The 21,090-nt window shown below is 40.3% G+C and overlaps 1 protein-coding gene across 1 annotated transcript in view; it reads left to right on the plus strand.

The window, feature by feature from the left end:
• The window catches only part of LOC139367231 (cadherin-12-like), a 109,360-nt gene that overhangs the window by 61,881 nt on the left and 26,389 nt on the right, over nucleotides 1-21,090 (plus strand). Inside the window, exons 6-7 of the mRNA XM_071105453.1 lie at nucleotides 13,338-13,591; nucleotides 20,201-20,337. Coding sequence (XP_070961554.1) covers nucleotides 13,338-13,591; nucleotides 20,201-20,337 — 391 coding nt within the window. The remainder of the gene's footprint in view (nucleotides 1-13,337; nucleotides 13,592-20,200; nucleotides 20,338-21,090) is intronic.

Here is a 21,090-nt window from a genome sequence, read left to right on the forward strand (position 1 = left end):
CTTTAGGTCATACCACAGATTCTCAATTGGATTGAGGTCTGGGCTTTGACTAGGCCATTCCAAGACATTTAAATGTTTCTCCTTAAACCACTCGAGTGTTGCTTTAACAGTATGCTTAGGGTCAATGTCCTGCTGGAATGTGAACCTCCGTACCAGTCTCAAATCTCTGGAAGACTGAAACAGGTTTCCCTCAAGAATTTCCCTGTATTTAGCGCCGTCCATCGTTCCTTCAATTCTGACCAATTTCCCAGTCCCTGCTGATGAAAAACATCTCAACAGCATGATGCTGCCACCACCATGCTTCACTGTGGAGATGCTGGTCTCGGGGTAAAGAGAGGTGTTGGGTTTGCGCCAGACGTAGCGGTTTCCTTGATGGCCAAAAAGCTCAATTTTAGTCTCATCTGACCAGAGTACCTTCTTCCATATGTTTGGGGAGTCTGCCACATACCTTTTGGCGAACACCAAATGTGTTTTTTCTTGAAGCAATGGCTTTTTTCTGGCCACTCTTTCGTAAGCCAAGCTCTATGGATTGTATGGCTTAAAGTGGTCCCATGGACAGAGCTTTGCAGCTCCTTCAGAGATCAGAGATATTTGTTATCTTTGTTGCCTCTCTGATTAATGCCCTCCTTGCCCGGTCTGTAAGTTTTGGTGGGCGGCCCTCTCTTGGCAGGTTTGTTGTGGTGCCATTTTCTTTCCATTTTTTTAATCGTGGATTTATTTGTGCTCCTTTGGATGTTTAAAGTTTCTGATATTTTTTTATAACCCAACCTTAATCTGTACTTCTCCACAACTTTGTCCATTACCTGTTTGGAGAGCTCCTTGGTCTTCATGGTGCCGCTTGCTTGGTGGTGCCCTTTGCTTAGTGGTGTTGCAGACTCTGGGTGCTTTCAAAACAGGTCTAATTATGCTGAGATCACGTGACAGATCATGTGAGACTTAGATTGCACACAGGTGGACTTTATTTAACAAATTATGTAACTTCTGAAGGTAATTGGTTGCACCAGATCTTATTTCGGGGTTTGATAGCAAAGGGGGTGAGGTGAATACATATGCACGCACCACTTTCAATTTTTTTAAAAACATGTTATTCTTTTCATTTCACTTCTCCAATTTGAACTATTTTGTGTATGTCCATTACGTGAAATCCAAATAAAATTCCATTTAAATTACAGGTTGTAATGCAACAAAATAGGAAAAAAGCCAAGGGGGATGAATACTTTTAAAAGGCACTGTATATGATTTATATTTGGAGCAGATAAATACGGTACAGCGTCCATGGTCACAAATAAATGTGAGGTGCTAGTTTATCTCCTTTAATATTATCACATATTCCAAATGTACACTATAACAATACGTCACCAAAGAGATGCAATAAAAAAAGGAACACAATTTCCAATCGCAAAACACAAAGCAAAATGAACAGTCGTACAGCAGTATTGAAGGACAAACTGTAATTATTCCTCCCCAACTTGGCCTCTCTAACAATTTTACTTTTCAAAGTCAGAACCATTGTCAGTGTTCAGCTAGTCTAGTGGACCTTTTCAACCCGGTCTGTAGTCATCAATTTAACACTTAATTTTGCCAAAGCCAGACACTGTCAGCAGTCTCATTTCTCTATCACAAATGCCATTAGTGGGCTGTATGAACATTAAATCATCGGAGAGCCTCTAAACCATTACCGCTCCTTTGGTCCTGATGAGTTATTACTGGACTCTGAAAAAGGTAATGGTCAGATGATGTTTGAGGAGAGCTAAGTGCAAAGACAGCTGCAACGTCTTCAGTGGAGTAGGGAAACGTTTGAGCCTGGATTTCTGCTTGTCAAACAAAAGCTGAAGTAAGTGGAAGTATTAGATACAAGTGGACACAGTGCCACCCATTGGGCACTTAAGAATCAATGGTTTCCAGTGAGCGTTTCAATATTTATTCAATGAAGATTAAAGTCCTTTGAAAGTACAAAGCGAACTAAACCCCAAAGTTATGAAAATCTAATTTGCATTTATTCTGTTCATTTGAATGCAGACTTCCTGTCTGGATACAGTGTAACACTATCAGATAGAGCACATACCGTGCTGAAATGGAGAGAACAGTCTTACAACAAACATCTGTGGTTTGAGCTGGATATTATACCAGGAGGTTAGTGGAGTTATTTTGGGCCCTGGTGTGCAAGGCACCCATGGAGGAAGGCAAAGAAGATGCCACAGATCAGCAGGATTAACAGGTGGCCCAACGCAGAACAATACCTTCATCACGCTTTGAAAGTGTGTGTGTGTGTGTGTGTGGTGTTTTAGTTTTTTGTATCAAAGAGAGGGAAAAGAAAGTCAATCAGAGAGAGAGAGGAGTATATAGAAATAATACTATGAAAAAAGAGAGAGGAAGAGAAAGAGATTGAAAAAAGGTAAATAAAGAGGGCTAAGAGCCACTCAGTATGGAGTTGTGGTTTCTCTCTGGTGGCCTGGAGGCGTGTGGATGTGGGGGTGTAATAGATTAGAGCTGTGTGCCAGGGCTCATCTCGGGGCTAAACCCTGTCCTATTAGAGTGCCAGGTATGTAGTGTGAGAAGTCACTCCACTACTATAGCCTCAGCTCGCTGCAGTGTGGACAGATAGGCAGAACTTCTGTTAGGCTACTAGCTGGCTTGCAGGTCTCCCAGACCGGCACCATATGGCTACGTCCCAAATGGCACACTATTCCTGATACAACGCACTACTTTCGACCAGAGACCTATGGGTCGTGGTCAATAGTAGTGTACTATGAAGGGAGTCAGACTCAGACCGACACTAAATCACTGTGAGAGAGAGGTGTGGGGGGCAGAGCAGTGAGAGAGCCAAGGACACTGAACAGTGTGACTGATGGAGGACAATAAAGTGAGCATCCTCTTCTATATCTCCGCAGTGAGGCCACCAAATTCAATGCGGCACTCTCCCGGGACGTAGATGATGCTGATGGTCCCCTCATTGTGTTCCATGCTCAATTGACCAGTGATGGCATGGGGGGAGATGGAGGCCTAATGCTAGTTGGACATCCCCATGATGGGTAGAACTTAGTCGAGCTGTCAGTCAATCAATGGCTGAGATGACCCTGTGAAAATCACCCCCATACTGTAGCTCCAAACAGAGCTATTGGACCGGCCCTCAACCACTGAGCCATTTACTATACACAATGCCTTCACTGATCTGCAGTCAGAAAATACCCTACTTCCTTTGCATTCCTCTGTTGTTGTTTATGAAAATATATGCAATGCACGTGAATGGAATTGTGTTGTGATGTGTTGACAGCCCTGCATGTGAAGACAAGGGAAGTTAATGATTCATGAGTGACATTGCACATACATAATACTAAATGGGATTTATGACTCAGCCTCTAATGAAATAATTATCAGGAAGGATTGATCTATTTTATACCTGCTTTCATCTTCCTGCTTGTTTTGTTGTTTGTTTGTCTGGTTGTTATACTTGCATTTAGCTAGCATAAACAGGTGTGTTGATAATGATCTGTGTTGTGATAAAGTGTCATAATGCAATAATTATTCTGTGAAAACGGGTTTATACTGTATTTACCTCAAGGTGTTAGCATACTGTAAGATGGTTAGAGGGGTGGGGGGAGCAGAAGGGAGGGAGGGAAGGAGGAAAATGGAGGGAGGGAAGGAGGAAAATGGAGGGAGGAAGAAAAAAACGGGGGTTGTTGAAAGATCAGTTATTTTAATATTGAACTCAAAACAAACAAATGGAGAACCTATTAAAAATGTATCATTCTGCTTCCAAAATAAAGCACCAGGGAGTAGCTAGGCTGAGAAATGGCTCCATAAAACACGTTCACCCGCTCAGGGAGGTAGATCAGAATGAGAAGCCAAAAGCAGCCCCCAAGTCAAAGCCATAAATACAGATTAAAAAAGTTCATTTGACAGTTTACAATATACTGTATGTACTGGTGTTTTCTTAAGTGCTGGTATAACAAATGTCACTTGTACTGTGTTATAAATTCATATTTTTATCATAGACTAAAAACTAATTTTCAAAGCTTGTTTACCTAAATGATTACGACAATGGTGCCTTGATTAATTCAAAATTAACAAAGTCCCCTTGGATCATAAATAGTGTTCAATAGAAAAACCTTGGGTTTCCTTCATTCGGTATCACCGCCAGTGCAACGAAGGTGCACATTTACATATCAAAGGGCTAGGCCAGCGAGTCTAGAATTCAAAGCGTGCTCTGTTGTGATGTTGAAGAGCAGTAACACTGACATGAGAGGAAGTCTGTCTGTCTGTCTGGCCTCTTTACACATTCCCCTGTTGAGAAGAGAGATCGTTCTCTGTGGGCTGTGTCTCAAATGGCACCCTCCTATACAAGGGTCCATGGAGCTCTGATCCAAACAGTGCATGCACCATACAGGGAATAGTGTGCCATTTGGGATGCAAGCCTAGAATACCGTACAATAACTTGCATACCAATTCCTATCATAATGAAACACTTCAGGAATGTGGAAAGCTGAAAATGGACCATGGACATGGATCTAGAGAGGGAGGTGAGAGCAGTGTGTGAATTATGGGGGAGACCCATTCCCCCAAAATGAGACATGAGCTTCCTTAAAAATGCAGGAGCTCTAGTTTAACCAATTTTTATGAAATGCATTGTTGTAGTGGTACAGCGTTAAATAAGAAAATAAAAGATTATTCCAAATAAAATGAACTCCCCACAACTCTGTGTCATGGATTAAACCAATGACAGTTGGTTCAGGTTCTTTTAATCACATTGTATTAATTTCTCCACTCCGCCTGCCTGCCTCTCTCTATCTACAGTGCCTTGCGAAAGTATTCGGCAACCTTGAACTTTGCGACCTTTTGCCACATTTCAGGCTTCAAACATAAAGATATAAAACTGTATTTTTTTGTGAAGAATCAACAACAAGTGGGACACAATCATGAAGTGGAACGACATTTATTGGATATTTCAAACTTTTTTAACAAATCAAAAACTGAAAAATTGGGCGTGCAAAATTATTCAGCCCCCTTAAGTTAATACTTTGTAGCGCCACCTTTTGCTGCGATTACAGTTGTAAGTCGCTTGGGGTATGTCTCTATCAGTTTTGCACATCGAGAGACTGAAATGTTTTCCCATTCCTCCTTGCAAAACAGCTCGAGCTCAGTGAGGTTGGATGGAGAGCATTTGTGAACAGCAGTTTTCAGTTCTTTCCACAGATTCTCGAATGGATTCAGGTCTGGACTTTGACTTGGCCATTCTAACACCTGGATATGTTTATTTTTGAACCATTCCATTGTAGATTTTGCTTTATGTCTTGGATCATTGTCTTGTTGGAAGACAAATCTCCGTCCCAGTCTCAGGTCTTTTGCAGACTCCATCAGGTTTTCTTCCAGAATGGTCCTGTATTTGGCTCCATCCATCTTCCCATCAATTTTAACCATCTTCCCTGTCCCTGCTGAAGAAAAGCAGGCCCAAACCATGATGCTGCCACCACCATGTTTGACAGTGGGGATGGTGTGTTCAGCTGTGTTGCTTTTACGCCAAACATAACGTTTTGCATTGTTGCCAAAAAGTTCAATTTTGGTTTCATCTGACCAGAGCACCTTCTTCCACATGTTTGGTGTGTCTACCAGGTGGCTTGTGGCAAACTTTAAACGACACTTTTTATGGATATCTTTAAGAAATGCCTTTCTTCTTGCCACTCTTCCATAAAGGCCAGATTTGTGCAATATACGACTGATTGTTGTCCTATGGACAGAGTCTCCCACCTCAGCTGTAGATCTCTGCAGTTCATACTAGAGTGATCATGGGCCTCTTGGCTGCATCTCTGATCAGTCTTCTCCTTGTATGAGCTGAAAGTTTAGAGGGACGGCCAGGTCTTGGTAGATTTGCAGTGGTCTGATACTCCTTCAATTTCAATATTATCGCTTGCACAGTGCTCCTTGGGATGTTTAAAGCTTGGGAAATATTTTTGTATCCAAATCCGGCTTTAAACTTCTTCACAACAGTATCTCGGACCTGCCTGGTTTGTTCCTTGTTCTTCATGATGCTCTCTGCGCTTTTAACGGACATCTGAGACTATCACAGTGCAGGTGCATTTATACGGAGACTTGATTACACACAGGTGGATTGTATTTATCATCATTAGTCATTTAGGTCAACATTGGATCATTCAGAGATCCTCACTGAACTTCTGGAGAGACTTTGCTGCACTGAAAGTAAACAGGCTGAATAATTTTGCACGCCCAATTTTTCAGTTTTTGATTTGTTAAAAAAGTTTGAAATATCCAATAAATGTCGTTCCACTGCATGATTGTGTCCCACTTGTTGTTGATTCTTCACAAAAAAATACAGTTTTATATCTTTATGTTTGAAGCCTGAAATGTGGCAAAAGGTCGCAAAGTTCAAGGGGGCCGAATACTTTCGCAAGGCACTGTATCTTTAGCTTTTGCTAGTAAACTTTCTGTATCGACTGGGTTCAGCCTGCTAGCGAAATTGCAACACTGTTTTAACTGGGTCCCCACAGTTTCCTGCGCCGATCAGCTCAGGACAGACACAGCTGTATTTGCTTGCGTCTCGTATTTCAGCCCCTTTTCAGGTGTCCCAACTTTTAACATTACAAAAAATATACATTTGTGAGCAAGATGCATTATTGCAGGCTATAGTGTAGGGCTAATGACAATCGGCAAAAGTCATTACACGTTTTGGTGTTTCGTAACAGATGTCTTTTTTTAAATTATATGAACAAAAATATTTAATTTTATTTGAAATGGCAAGCCAGATAAAATTAAAAGGGCCTATTTATATAATGAATATGAATTCATAGTGCAGAGATATTTAAATATTAAAGCATTAGACCTCTCACGAAAGGCATCAGTCATACAAAAGTTAGTAAGAATGTCTCACCCCATGTTCGCGATGGACTTTTTCCCTTTATTCAGATTACAACTGCTCACTTTCGGTTATTTGAAAATGAAAGAATCTCAAATATATTGTTACTTTTTAAACAAGCCTGAGAAAGTTGGTTACAATTTCAGTTTAATCCACCTGAAAAGACAGAACTCATAATACAACAAATATTATGGTAAAACTCATATATACTAATTGATAAAAAATTACTTATTTTGTTATATAAAAAAGGGTAAAAATCTTTGTAAATGATATCATAAATAGGACTGGTGGAGTTATGTCACACATGCAGCTAACACAGACATTGGGAAATGCTCTACCCAAAATTACAACTAACTAATTGCAGCACTACTACAAAACTGGAAGAGGCAAGTGGAAGGGGGAAAAAGTAAGGAACTTGTCTGTCGGCCCTGCCTTAGAATAAAAATAAAAACATATACCAGTTTCATTTAAGGACCAAAGAATTGACAGCTGTGCCACATAAATTGCTAAATAGTTGGGAAGTGATTTTCAATGTACCGATTCCATGGCACATGGTGTATGAATTGACACTCAAAACAACACCGGATTCAAAACTTCACATTCGTTAATATAAATAATTATACAAAATTCTTTCAACCAATAGAATGTTATATATATATTGGGCATACAATATTTCCAGGAGGCAGAGTCATTAGATCATTTATTTTTGGGAAGGTATATAAAGTTGAAGTCCGAAATGTACATACACCTTAGACAAATACATTTAATCTCAGTTTTTCACAATTCCTGACCTGATTTAATCCAAAAAACCCTGTCTTAGGTCAGTTAGGGTCACCACTTTATTTTAAGAATGTTAAATGTCAGAATAATAGTAGAGTGATTTATTTCAGCTTTTATTTCTTTCATCACATTCCAGTGGGTCAGAAGTTTACATACACTCAATTAGTATATGGTAGCATTGCCTTTAAATTGTTTAACTTGGGTCAAACGTTTCAGGTTGCTTTCCACAAGCTTCCCACAATAAGTTGGGTGAATTTTGGCCCATGCCTCCTGACAGAGCTGGTGTAACTGACTCAGGTTTGTAGGGCTCCTTGCTCGCACACGCTTTATCTGTTCTGCCCACAAATTTTCTATAGGATTGAGGTCAGGGCTTTGTAATGGCCACTCCAATACCTTGACTTTGTTGTCCTTAAGCCATTTTGCCACAACTTTGGAAGTAGACTTGGGGTCATTGTCCATTTGGTAGACCCATTTGCTACCAAGCTTTAACTTCCTGACTGATGTCCTAATATGTTACTTCAATATGTCCACTTAAATTTTCCTTCCTGAGATGCCATATATTTTGTGAAGTTCACCAGTCCCTACTTTAGATTTTCGGGGGGGCCTATTTGTTGTTCCATGGAGTGAATCTGTTATTCAACGTGCTTTTACAGGCTAATAACAGTAAGTCCAAATAAACATTTTCATCATATACTTTTTGTTATATTTTCAGTACTAGTCAATAATTTTGATTTTAGATTCTTCAAAGTAGCCACCCTTCACCTTGATAATAGCTTTGCACACTCTTGGCATTCTCTCAACCAGCTTCACCTGGAATGCTTTTCCAACAGGAGTTGGAGTTCCCACATATGCTGAGCACTTGTTGGCTGCTTTTACTTCACGCTGTGGTCCAACTCATCCCAAACCATCTCAACTGGGTTGAGGCTGGGTGATTGTGGAGGTCAGGTCATCTAATGCAGCACTCAATCACTCTCCTTCTTGGTCAAATAGCCCTTACACAGCCTGGAGGTGTGTTGGGCCATTGTCCTGTTGAAAAACAAATTATAGCCCCACTAAGTACAAACCAGATGGGATGGTGTATTGCTGTAGAATACTGTGGTAGCCATACTGCTTAGGAGTGCTTTGGATTCTAAATAAATCACAGACGGTGTCACTAGTAAATCACCCCCACACCATCAAACCTCCTCCATGCTTCACGGTGGAAAAACACATGCGGATATCATCTGTTCACCTACTCTGCCTACTCCTAAAATTTTGACTCATCAGATCAAAGGACAGATTTCCACCGGTCTAATGTCCATTGCTCGTATTTATAAGCCCAAGCAAGTCTCTTATTCTTATTGGTGTCCTGTTGTAGTCCCATAGGGCGATGAACAATTGGTCCAGCATCGTCGAGATAAGGGGAGGGTTTGGCCGAGGTAGGCTGTCATTTTAAAATAAGAATTTGTCTTTAACTGACTTGCCTAGTTAAATTAAGTTTAAAAAAAGTAAATAGTGGTTTCTTATGGTCTCTTCTGAACAGTTGAATTTGAGATGTGTCTGTTACTTGAAATACGTGAAGCATTTATTTGGGCTACAATATAAAATGCAGTTAACTCTAACGAACTTATCCTCTGCAGCAGAGGTAACTCTTGGTCTTCCTTTCCCATGGCAGTCCTCATGAGAGCCAGTTTCATCATGGTGCTTGATGTTTTTTTCGATTTCACTTGACTGACCTTCAAGTCTTAAAGTAATGATGGACCGTTGTTTCTCTTTGCTTATTTTAGCTATTCTTGCCAGAATATGGACTTGGTATTTTTTATCAAATATGGCTGTCTTCAGTATAACACCCCTACCTTGTCACAACACAACTGATTTGTTCATGCGTATTTAAGAAGGAAATAAATTCCACAAATTAACTTTTAACAAGGCACACTTTTAACAAGGTACAGGTGACTAACTCATGAAGCTGGTTGAGAAAATGCCAAGAGTGTGCAAAGCTGTCATCAAGGGAATGTGTGGCTACTTTGAAGAATCTCAAATATAACACATTTTAATTTGTTGAACACTTTTTTTGTTACTACTATGTTATTTTATAGTTTTCATGTCTTCACAATTTTTCAACAGTGTAGAAAATAGTAAAAATAAATAAAACCCTTGAATGAGTAGGTGTGTCCAAACTTTTGCCTGGTACTGCATATATATACCATATATATATATATTTTATGATTAAAAATCAAATAGCAAAATTACCTTCTTAATTAAAACTATTCCATATAGCAGTAGAAAACTGTGGCTGGCCGAGAGTGCGTTTACCTCCTCTAACCTCATTCTCATTTTGACTCTACTGTTACAATATCTTAATTGAATTCACTGCTTGGCACACTATACTTTACAATGACGTCTACAAGCCAAAGCTCCTGACCTTGAAAAATAACACTGTGGACAGGACTTGATAAAAATGTTACAGGACAAAGGAAAAGTTCAAGCAATAAAACTATTTTACAGGCTTGGGGATAGCTACCATAATTCAATTTTAGCAAGAGTCGATAATGTCCTCCTTCTAAAGATTTGGAAAGATTTGAGTATAACTACAGAACCCAATTTACCTTGAATTTGTGTGCGCACGTACATTTGTGCATGCGTATAAGTGTACATGCATGCGTGTGTGTCCATGCATGCTCGCGTTCATTGGTGTTTGTCTATTTGTGCTGCGTATGTGGAGATGGAGTGCCATATCGCTCAAGGTCTCCAGTGAGAGTGTGTCTAATGAGGCCTACTGTAGACCTTCTGCTTCCCACCTCTCCTCTCAACCTCCCTCCACCTGTGCCTGTATTTCAGCTGAGTTATGCATTGCAGTGTAGTGCAGGCTGTGTAGTGTGTGTGTGTGTTGTGTGTGTATGAGGTATAAGGTAAGGGAACAGCCTTTATTTGAATGCAATTGATCCCCAACCTGAAGAACATACAAATACCTATGCGTGATAAAAGCATGTAAATAGACATATACTGTACTTTGTTTCTAAGGTGACCTTTTAAAAGCTAGCAACTCATTTACCTTAACATATTTGCAATGATCAGGTGTCTGATTGTGAGGCCATTTGAATGTATTACGTGCCGTTCACTTTTACAAGTGTTGTGTAAACTGTAGCTATAGGCACCCTGCTCCTCTGTATTCATTTATTGCTGAGAGCGATTGAAAGTAATAGAGTGCATTTCCTGTCTAGAGAGAGTTGCTGTTGTTGAGCTGAGCCCAGTCAGTTGCATCTGGCTCACTGTAATCAAACCAGTCACAGTGGATGATGGTCAATGATTGCTCTCAAATTGGCTCCCGTTCACACATACAGCAGCATTTTATTTTTATCAGACACCTGTAATAGTTCTGAAGCTACTGTAGGCTATCATGGAGATATTCTTGTGTGTCCCAAATGGCTCCCTATTCCCTACGTAGTGCACTACTTTCGACCAGAGCCCTATGGGCACTATGTGGAAAAAAGGGGGGCATTTGGGATGAAACCGTGGCGAGGCAGTTATAGTACCATGAAGATGGATGGTAGTCATTTACCGGGGTTGTGTCTTGCTACATTCACGATGTTTGATTGCTCATAGAAAATGTATCATGTTAAATTCACAGCTTCTTCCCCTCGCTTGCGGCCTCTTCAAACACAAACATTTTCTTACAGCTATTACCAGATGTTTTTACTTGTTGGCACAATAAGGGGATTTTGTTGCCAGTGTTGGTGCAATAGTGGCTGTGTGTTAGTAATTTTGAAGTACACAGAAACAAATGTCTCTCATGTGACACAAGACTAGTGGAGTCTGACCACCAGGCTCTGTCTGTGAGTGAGTGCTGTTGTGGTAACACATGAGTGGATAGTGTGTGTGTGTATGTGTGTGCGTGGGTGGGTGTGTGCATGCTTGCATGTGTGTGTGTGTACATATCTGTGTGTGTGTGTGTTGGTACGTATCTCTGTGTGCTTATATGTATGCGTGTGTTTGTTTAAATACGTACGTGAGTGACTGGCCGTCACACCTGAGATTCCAGGAGATAGGTAGTGGTGCGTACATGGTTGTCACCGCTAGTGGATGTTTACATCGCAGCTGCAGACACAGCGTGGTTACTGATGGTTACGGATGCAACCCTGCGCTCCAGCTAATTGGCCCAATCAGAGATGTCACAGACATAGGAGGGAGAACACTTTAAATCAACACTTTAAGAGAGCTTTCATGCATCAGTGAATGCTCTTGAACCCACCAACTACAGCAGCTCTACTTTATTGCATGGAGTGAAATCCATTGAGGATGTGCAAAACATTGAGTGGGTGTAACTAAACATGCATTATTGCAATTTCACCTTTGGTAGCCCTTTCTACTCACAGCCCTTGTCATTACATATACGGGCTGAAAATGTCAGATTCAGTCATTGATAATCACCTAAATTGGAACGCAGTGGCTGTACAGTAACATGCTATACATACATGATGTCAGAGATCAGATTCTTCGCTTCACAGCGCTGTATGGGTTTTGACTGATAGGCCATTAAAAACTTCAGCACCTCGTGCAACAAGCAGATGTGCCCATCCCTCATGAAAATTGGGCTACTTTTGCACATTTGTTGTTGTCTGAGTGAGGGAAATGCTGTAAATTGAGAGGAGTCGTTGTGTTCTGAAAGATGAGACGTAGAGGATTATAATAAATACCACTTTGATGTCATACAAGCAAACCACACACCCATGAGTACAAATGTGAATTGAACATTTCTATGTTTGAAAAGTCATGTCATATACAGTATCAACATTTATGATCATTATATTTGATCCACCGTTACAAGGATGACATGCATTATACCCTGGGTTGTCCTGAACAGAATGAGCCTATGTTTGTCGTATTGTGAAGACAGTTAGCTGGGGAACGCGCTCTTGAATGCACTCATGACTCCATTCTATGCACACCAAAATGTATCTGAAGTGCCGTTTGAAAGCCTAACACTGTAAGATCATATTTTATAACATAGCTAGCCATGTTGGCAGTAGAATAAACTTTCAAATGATGCCCACCTGACCCAGATTGTGATTTATAAAGGAATGTTTTGGGATTTCGTAAACAAAAACAGTCATTGTGTGATGGTGGGGATGCAAGGCTGTGCTCTAAACAAAAACTACTAAAGTGTGCTTGCTTTAGTTCCTCAATGGTAAAGCTAGGAGAGCTAAAAGAAAGCACCTTATACTTGAAGGCTCTTTCCTTGAGTCATAAAAGTGCATTGAAAATACTTAGGAACTGTGCACAGTTCGGAGAGGTGTGTGGCCACTTGGAGACACCAGTTAGGACCCCTCACTCCAACACTTGTAATCATTTTTTCTTACCTACTCCAAAATGTCTATTAATATTATTATTATGTTACAGAATGCATCCAGAGTATATTCTTATTTTGTTATTCGCAGATGCTGTGAATAGTAGGTCTACAGCAAATGTAAAATGCACATCAAATAGTCAGTGCAATGTTTGGATTAAGTCTTGTGTCAGGTGAAGTGTTGTGTCCTCACCTTTGGTCTGATCATTACCCATGATCTCCAAAGTTTTCTCTTTAAATTGCTACAATGGTCATGCATATGCTTTGTAGGGTTATTCTGTTCGAAACATCTACACTTGGTCCTATCCATGCGTGTAAGGTGTTGAAGTCAACACACCTAATCATTTATTTTCTTTCTATCAGCCGCTGGACTACGAAACGAAGAAGGCCTACACCTTCAAGGTAGATGCATCCAACGCCCACCTGGACCCACGGTTCCACAGCTTAGGGGCCTTTAAAGACACGGCCACAGTGAAGATTAACGTCCTGGATGTAGATGAGCCTCCAGTGTTCACTAAGCCCTCCTATGAGATGGATGTGTACGAGGACTCACCTGTAGGTGACATCATCGGAGCAGTCACCGCCCAGGATCTGGATGCTAGCAACAGCCCTGTCAGGTAAAAACTGTTGTTATGGTTTAGGGAATATCATGAGGAGCTAGAAGACCTTGGGAGGCACTGTAAGATCTTTGTTCCTGGTCTACACTAACCTGATTCAACAACAATAAAGCCCAAACTCTCTTTATCTCTAGCAGTCTACCTCTAACTAGCAGCAGTCCTGTCAAGTAAAGTTACACCTTTTGTTATGGTTTAAGAAATAGGATGAGTAACTATAGGACCTTGGGTGGTGCTGTAACACTATGTTAATTACTCCTCAGCCTGGGGGACTCCCATTTTGCAACTTACAGACTTTTGTTCGAGCTGAACAATACTAACCTGATTTAACTACTCAACTAACAATAAAGCCCAAACAGGGCTGGGTAGGTTACTTTCTAATTGCAATCTGTTACAGTTACTAGTGACCTATCAATTAAGTAACTTTGGGATTACCAGAACTCAGTAATATGATTACTTTCAGTTACTTTTAGATTACTCTCCCCTTAAGAGCCATTAGAAGAACACAAAACAAATATTACCAGTTGATCAACATCTTTTACAGGATAAATCAATGTTAGAAGTTAACACAGCTGGCAATAAATGGAGGTTTTACTTCATGGGTTGGTTATGTAGGCTTTTTCTAACCCATTGCTTTCTACTACAGATAATACAATTGGGTTTCGTTGGTGACACTTTGATATCTCAATCATTTGCAGCTGTTTAAGTCTATAAAAAGTGTGTGAGTTTGAGCATGTGTTTGTTAGGCTTATGTTTATTTTTTTCAGCTGCACTCGTGGTCTTCTTGAAATAAACATTTTTTTTTACAGTATAATACCACAGAAGAGTTTAGACGGGAGGAACTCTATAGCTGTGATCCACACCATGCAGCAGTTGCAAGAGCGCATTTTACACTGGCTGTCCACTGGTCACAAAAACAAGATACCTATCGCAGCTATGCAATTGGGTTAAAATATATATATACACTACCATTCAAAAGTTTGGGGTCACGTAGAAATGTCCTTGTTTTTTTAAAGAATAGCAATTTTTTTTGTCCATTGAAATAACATCAAATTGATCATAAATACAGTGTAGACATTGTTAATGTTGTAAATGACTATTGTAGCTGGAAACGGCAGATTTTTTTTATTTTTTAATTATTATTATTATTTTTTTTACCCCTTTTTCTCCTCAATTTCGTGGTATCCAATTGTTGTAGTAGCTACTATCTTGTCTCATCGCTACAACTCCCGTACGGGCTCGGGAGAGACGAAGGTTGAAAGTCATGCGTCCTCCAATACACAACCCAACCAAGCCGCACTGCTTCTTAACACAGCGGGCATCCAACCCGGAAGCCAGCCGCACCAATGCGCCGGAGGAAACACCGTGCACCTAGCCACCTTGGTTAGCGCACACTTCGCCCAGCCCGCCACAGGAGTCGCTGGTGCGCGATGAGACAAGGACACCCCTACCGACCAAGCCCTCCCTAACCCGGGCGACGCTAGGCCAATTGTGCGTCACCCCACGGACCTCCCGGTCGTGGCCGGTTATGACAGAGCCTGGGCGTGAACCCAGGGACTCTGATGGCCCTTAACCACTGTGCCACCCGGGAGGCCAGGAAACGGCAGATTTTTAATGGAATATCTGCATAGGCATTGTTAGAGTTCCGTCAATTCGAATCTGGCATCAGGATAAATATGACAATGAGTCACTGATTGTATGCTATGTATTTTTTATTAGCTAAGCAATAAGTGGTAAATGCAATTTTCGTATATACGGGCTCTCTGTCCCACCTCGCAGGGCAAACAGAGAACTAACTTGTTCTTGACAAAGATATTATAAATATACTCTGACAGAAATAGTTCCTGCTTCCGAGCCGGCCAGTAGAGACTGGGCGTGGTTTAGACTCACCCAGCCTATCGTTGATTGTTGTCGTACAAGCTGGTACCAGCCCCCGGGCGCTCCAGTTGATATATGTAACTGTTGCTGTGTCGAGTATCTATGCGCTCATTCCCTAGATACCGTTTTCACATATCTGGTTTTTGTTATTGTTAAGCTGGAGTTCTAACAAAAAACAGTCTGTGGTTTGTTACATTACGTTCTGTATGTGTCCATTTTTATGTTATTCTGTATTTTTCATCATGAGAAAGGCCCATGGCCCTGAAACTGTTAACAATGTTTTAAGTCAGCTATGTTGCATAACACATACATACATCCACACAAGCCAACAGCAGATAATGTTAAATCACATATATGGTAACGGGCTATAGTGCATAACACAGAATCCTCATAGCGTACAGAGGCCTATTATCAGAGGCCAACCATCACGCCTGTGTTCCAATGGCACGTTGAAGAGGCGACTCCGGGATGCTGGTCTTCTTGACAGAGTTTCTCTATCCTGTGTCTGTGTTCTTTTGCCTATATTAATCTTTTATTTTTATTGGCCAGTCTGAGATATGGCTTTTTCTTTGCAACTCTGCCATGAAGGCCAGCATCCCTTAGTTGCCTCTTCACTGTTGATGTTGAGACTAGTGTTTTGTGTGTGCTATTTAATGAAGCTGCCAGTTGAGGACTGACGTCTGTTTCTCAAACTAGACACTCTAATGTACTTGCCCTCTTGCTCAGCTGTGTACCGGGGCCTCCCACTCCTCTTTCTATTCTGGTTAGAACCAGTTTATGCTGTTCTGTGAAGGGAGTAGTACACAGCATTGTACGAGATCTTCAGTTTCTTTGCAATTTCTCGCATGGAATAGCATTCATTTCTCAGACCAAGAATAGACTGACGAGTTTCATATAAATTGCTTTGTTTCTAGCCATTTTGAGCCTGTAATCGAACCCACAAATGCTGATGCTCCAGATACTCAACTAGTCTAAAGAAGGCCAGTTTTATTGCTTTAATAATCAGTTCAACAGTTTTCAGCTGGGCTAAGATAATTGCAAAAGGGTTTTCTAAAGATCAATTAGGCTTTTAAAATGATAAAATTGGATTAGCTAACACAACATGAAATTGGAACACAGGAGTGATGGTTGCTGATAATGGGCCTATGTACGCCTGTGTAGATATTCCATTAAAAATCAGCCGTTTCCAGCTACAATGTCTACACTGTATTTCTGATCAATTTGATGTTATTTTAATGGACAAAAAAAATGGCTTTTCTTTACAAACAATTACATTTCGAAGTGACCCCAAACTTTTGAACAGTAGTGTACATTTGTGAATAGCCATCCACAACAATCCCAATCCGTAAGGCTCAACAAGCTAACTGAGAGAGCAGCAGTGTGATTCAATGAGCTATGTAAATAATAAGTGATATCCGTATCGCCCGTATAGGCTACACCACTGCTATCGCCCTAACCTCAAAGTGTTTATTGAAATTGGATCATTCATGGATGTCATCAGCAGTCAAACCATTGAAAGACATGGCTTGGACTGTAGCTTACAAAAGACTATTCCTGTTATTTTCCTCTGATCCATCAAATGCATTTGGTGTGTCTCTGACTTGTGGTCATATTCCTTCAGGCGGAATAAAAAAGTTGTGCCTTTTTTCAATGCTGCTTTGAACTTCATTGAAAAGGATTAGGATTACAGTGATTTCAAGAATTTTTATTTTATCAGGTACATATAACAGGTTGCATGTAATGTGGTACTCCCCAACCCTGAGCCCAAACACTCTCTAGCTCTCTCTCTATCTCGCTCTGTTTCCTGCAAATAGCATTTCAAATAAAAATCTTAGCACAGAGAGTACAGTAGAAGACAATTGAGTGTCTCGTGCACAGATGGAAACAGAGTGCATTGTTAAAAAATGTATGAGGGGTATTTTGCTTTGGAGTCTTATTTCTGTTCAGACAGATTGCTTTTAGTTCTACAGTGATGATTTTCAAGGATGTACTCTTCAGTGGTTGCACAAGACACAAATGGCAAAAAATAGCCTGTTGCATCCAAGAAAGTATTTGTTTTAATATGAATATTTAATCTCGTAAAATACAATAGAATAGGCGAGGTAAAGATTTGTAGAACAAAAAGCCTTTGCTCTCAGTTGTTTTGATTTTTCACTTTGTCTTGAGTGTGTTTAATTATTCAGAAACTCCAAAGTTGACATTGTTCGTTTTCATGCCGTCAGAAAAGAACTCCAAAACAATAGTACCAATGACTTATCATGCATAGTGAATCACAATTTTAGAGTTTCGCCTCCACAAACTCCCACTATTCTGTGGTGCATCACCAAGTTATATTTAACTGAAGGGAAGAGCAAGCATGAAAACTGCATTTTATCATTACTCCAACCATCAACTGAAAGTTCAGATGACTCTGAGGGATTTGTGCAACCTTTTCTGACATTACCAGAGATCACGGACATCTGAAAGCATTGTGAAAGGAAGTGGTGCAGCATCCAGTGCCCCACCTTGGCTGTAAACTCTCAGCCTCCTCCATCATACTCTATCACAAGAAATGCCTTCATGGCTTTCTCAATAGTGGCTTGATAGAGGCGAACATTCGCTCTAACCACTAGGCTACCCTGCCGCCCCAACTGCTCTTGTTTGAGGCTCAGGACGTACATCAATGCCAATGGGTTGAATGGGTTGAACAGAGAAAGTTTTGCAGTTCACAGTGAACACTGCATAGATGTACTGAATTCAGTGCTATATCACTCTCAATCACCAGTGTGATGCTGAACTATAAAATGTGCTATCCATGGTCCTGAACAGTGTCTAGAGCTGTTCATGTTGCTCAATAGCGAGTTGAGCTGTCCAGGTGCTGAAAAGTAGACTGACACACTGGAGTCTATCAGTGGCTTTTCATTGCAGTGAAATTGTCAGCTTTGCTTATTTTTGTTTACTCAGTCATTCCATTGACAGACTACAAACGTATGTTAGATACTCACAATTAAGTATTTATGAAAGCTGTTGGCGTGTTTTTTATTGATAAGGTTTTCTTTATTAAAATGGGACTGGAGCATAATGGCTCCCGAGTGGCGCAGCAGTCTAAGGCTCTCAATCTCAGTGCTAGATGTGTCACTACAGACCCTGGTTTGATCCCGGGCTGTATCACAACCGGCCGTCCCATAAGGCGCACAATTGGCCCAGTGTCGTATGTGTTAGGAGAGGGTTTGGCCGAGGTAGGCTGTAATGGTAAAATAAGATTTTGTTCTTAACTGACTTGCGTAGTTCAAATCAAATCAAACTTTATTTGTCACATGCGCCGAATACAACACCTTACCGTGAAATGCTTACTTACAAGCCCTTTAACCAACAGTGCAGTTCAAGAAGAGTTAAGAAAATATTTACCAAATAAACTAAAGTAAAAAACGAATAAAGAATAATGATAAATAGTTGAATAAAAGTTAAATAAAAAATAAAAACAAATTATTATTTGCATTTTTCCATAGCATATTTTTCTTGTCAAATGCAATATTAAATTCATATCAAATTCAAGACTGGTGGTGTCTTTTGGAAACATGATATGTATTCCTTTTGAAGTAATGCCATATTTGCACACTAACAATTACAAAGGATATCTCAAAAGTAGCATTTCAGAAGGGAGATTGTTTAAAAAAAAATAGACAGGTTGAGATTCAACTAAAAAAATATGGTCATGCCCTAAGGATGAATTTACAAGCATTCTTCCCTTTGAACCAGTGATCAGAGTTCTAGTGTAATATTCATCAAAGAAAGTAGGCCTAACACTGAACGGTTCTGGCTAGATCAAGTCTACTTCAAGGCTTTCAACTAAACAGGGTTAAAGAGAGTGCTAGGATAATTGGATGTTTGACTATAAAACATGTTATCTGGTTAGAACAGGTTCTGCACGTATCAGACATGATGAGAAACAGATATGATTCAGGCCAAACTGCCTTTTTTGAAGCTGTTGGAGAACTGTGCTACCAATATATAACATTACTAAGCACAGTATAGGGCCATACAAAGAGTACCAAGTTTACAGAAATAATATTTGAGAAAGACATTGTTTAGGTCCAAGTCGACCACGTTGCAATAACCGGAAGACAAACCATTGGCTGAACATATCAATTTTGCCATGCAGCAACATCAATAACAAATGCCTCTTTAGGAATGAAAAAATGCCTCTTCAATAACTAACAAAAGCCTCTTTAGTAATCAACAAATGCCTCTTTGGTTTGAAAACGATACGTTGATCAGCTTGCATCTTTGTGGTAACGTTGTGTAGCCTACATCTTAATGATGATGCTGCTTTCAGTGGTCCTTAACCCTTATTGAAAGTACATGTCTAGAGCAATGTTTCTTTAAAAGACTGTGCATTTTGTGGACTCTATTTGTGTCACTCTAAAAAAATATTTAGTCAGCATAACCAAGACACATGCACCACCGTAACTCAATTGTGATGTATGTTGCTTACCACAGCCCATTTTGTGGAAATGCCCTCAGTGTATGAGTAATAAACATTACCTCTCTGCGTCTCAAATGGAACCCTATTCCTTATATAGTGTATTACATTTGACCAGGGCCCATAGGGAGACATAGGGAATATGGTGCAGTTTGGGATGCAACCCCTGGCTGAATATATTACACCTAATTCTATACATTTGCCCATGGGGGAAATGAATTCCTTGCTACCCTCGTGTGGGAAATTGCCTAATTTAACAAATGTTTTATTAGGTATTCCATCGACTGGAAGAGTGACCTGGACAGCTACTTTGACATTGATCCAGTGGAGGGAACGATTTCCACAAACGAACTACTGGATAGAGAACATATCGCCCAGCACAATATCACCATTGTGGCCACCAAACTTAGTAAGTATGTGACAACAGATAGATCACGATTCATGCAGGTATCACTGCCGCCTTTTTCTTTTGAAATCTGTGTGACAGATTTAAGGTGGTTTTAATCAAGTCAATAGTCAATCTCATTTTGTTTGAGTCGTTTATTGGCAACCGTAAAGCATGATGGCTCCCCCGGAGCTTGTTTGATCAAGACATGGTTTCCTCTGGCCGTACCCACCTTAACTGTCTCTGAAACTCTCTCTCTGTCCGTCTCTTCATTCTTTACCCTCTCTACCTTTTAATGCTCTACCTGAAAAATGTTTTTAACTGCCTTCCAATTCAAGGTTTCTTATTCATGATATTTTAAAGAGATTCTCTGGTACTTTTGTATATTTTTTTGCCAGTAGATGTGAAAGTAGAGTTCACGAGCCAAAAATGATCGCCAACAAATTGCGTACTACGTCACATACTGTATGTGGAGATATGTGCATCGCGTCATTGCTCTCTCGCTCTGCTGTGTATGCATCTTGCTAGATGTCACTCAAATGGCGAGGGGCTGAAGATCATTGGCTGAAACTCGAATTGCTTGGGTAATTGCTAGGGGGCTGGCCCATGTGGGGGAAAATGGAGGGAAAACGGTGCCAGCGGTACAGCTTCCAGAAAATATTATCTTTTAAACTAAGGATGTCGTGGCTTATTGAGGTAAAACATTAATTCTGAAAATAGATTTGGCATAAATGAACTACACACTGACACATCCAGCCCAAAGCGGGAGGTTTAAAA

Source organism: Oncorhynchus clarkii, chromosome 15 (assembly GCF_045791955.1).
Source record: "Oncorhynchus clarkii lewisi isolate Uvic-CL-2024 chromosome 15, UVic_Ocla_1.0, whole genome shotgun sequence".
NCBI lineage: Eukaryota > Metazoa > Chordata > Actinopteri > Salmoniformes > Salmonidae > Oncorhynchus > Oncorhynchus clarkii.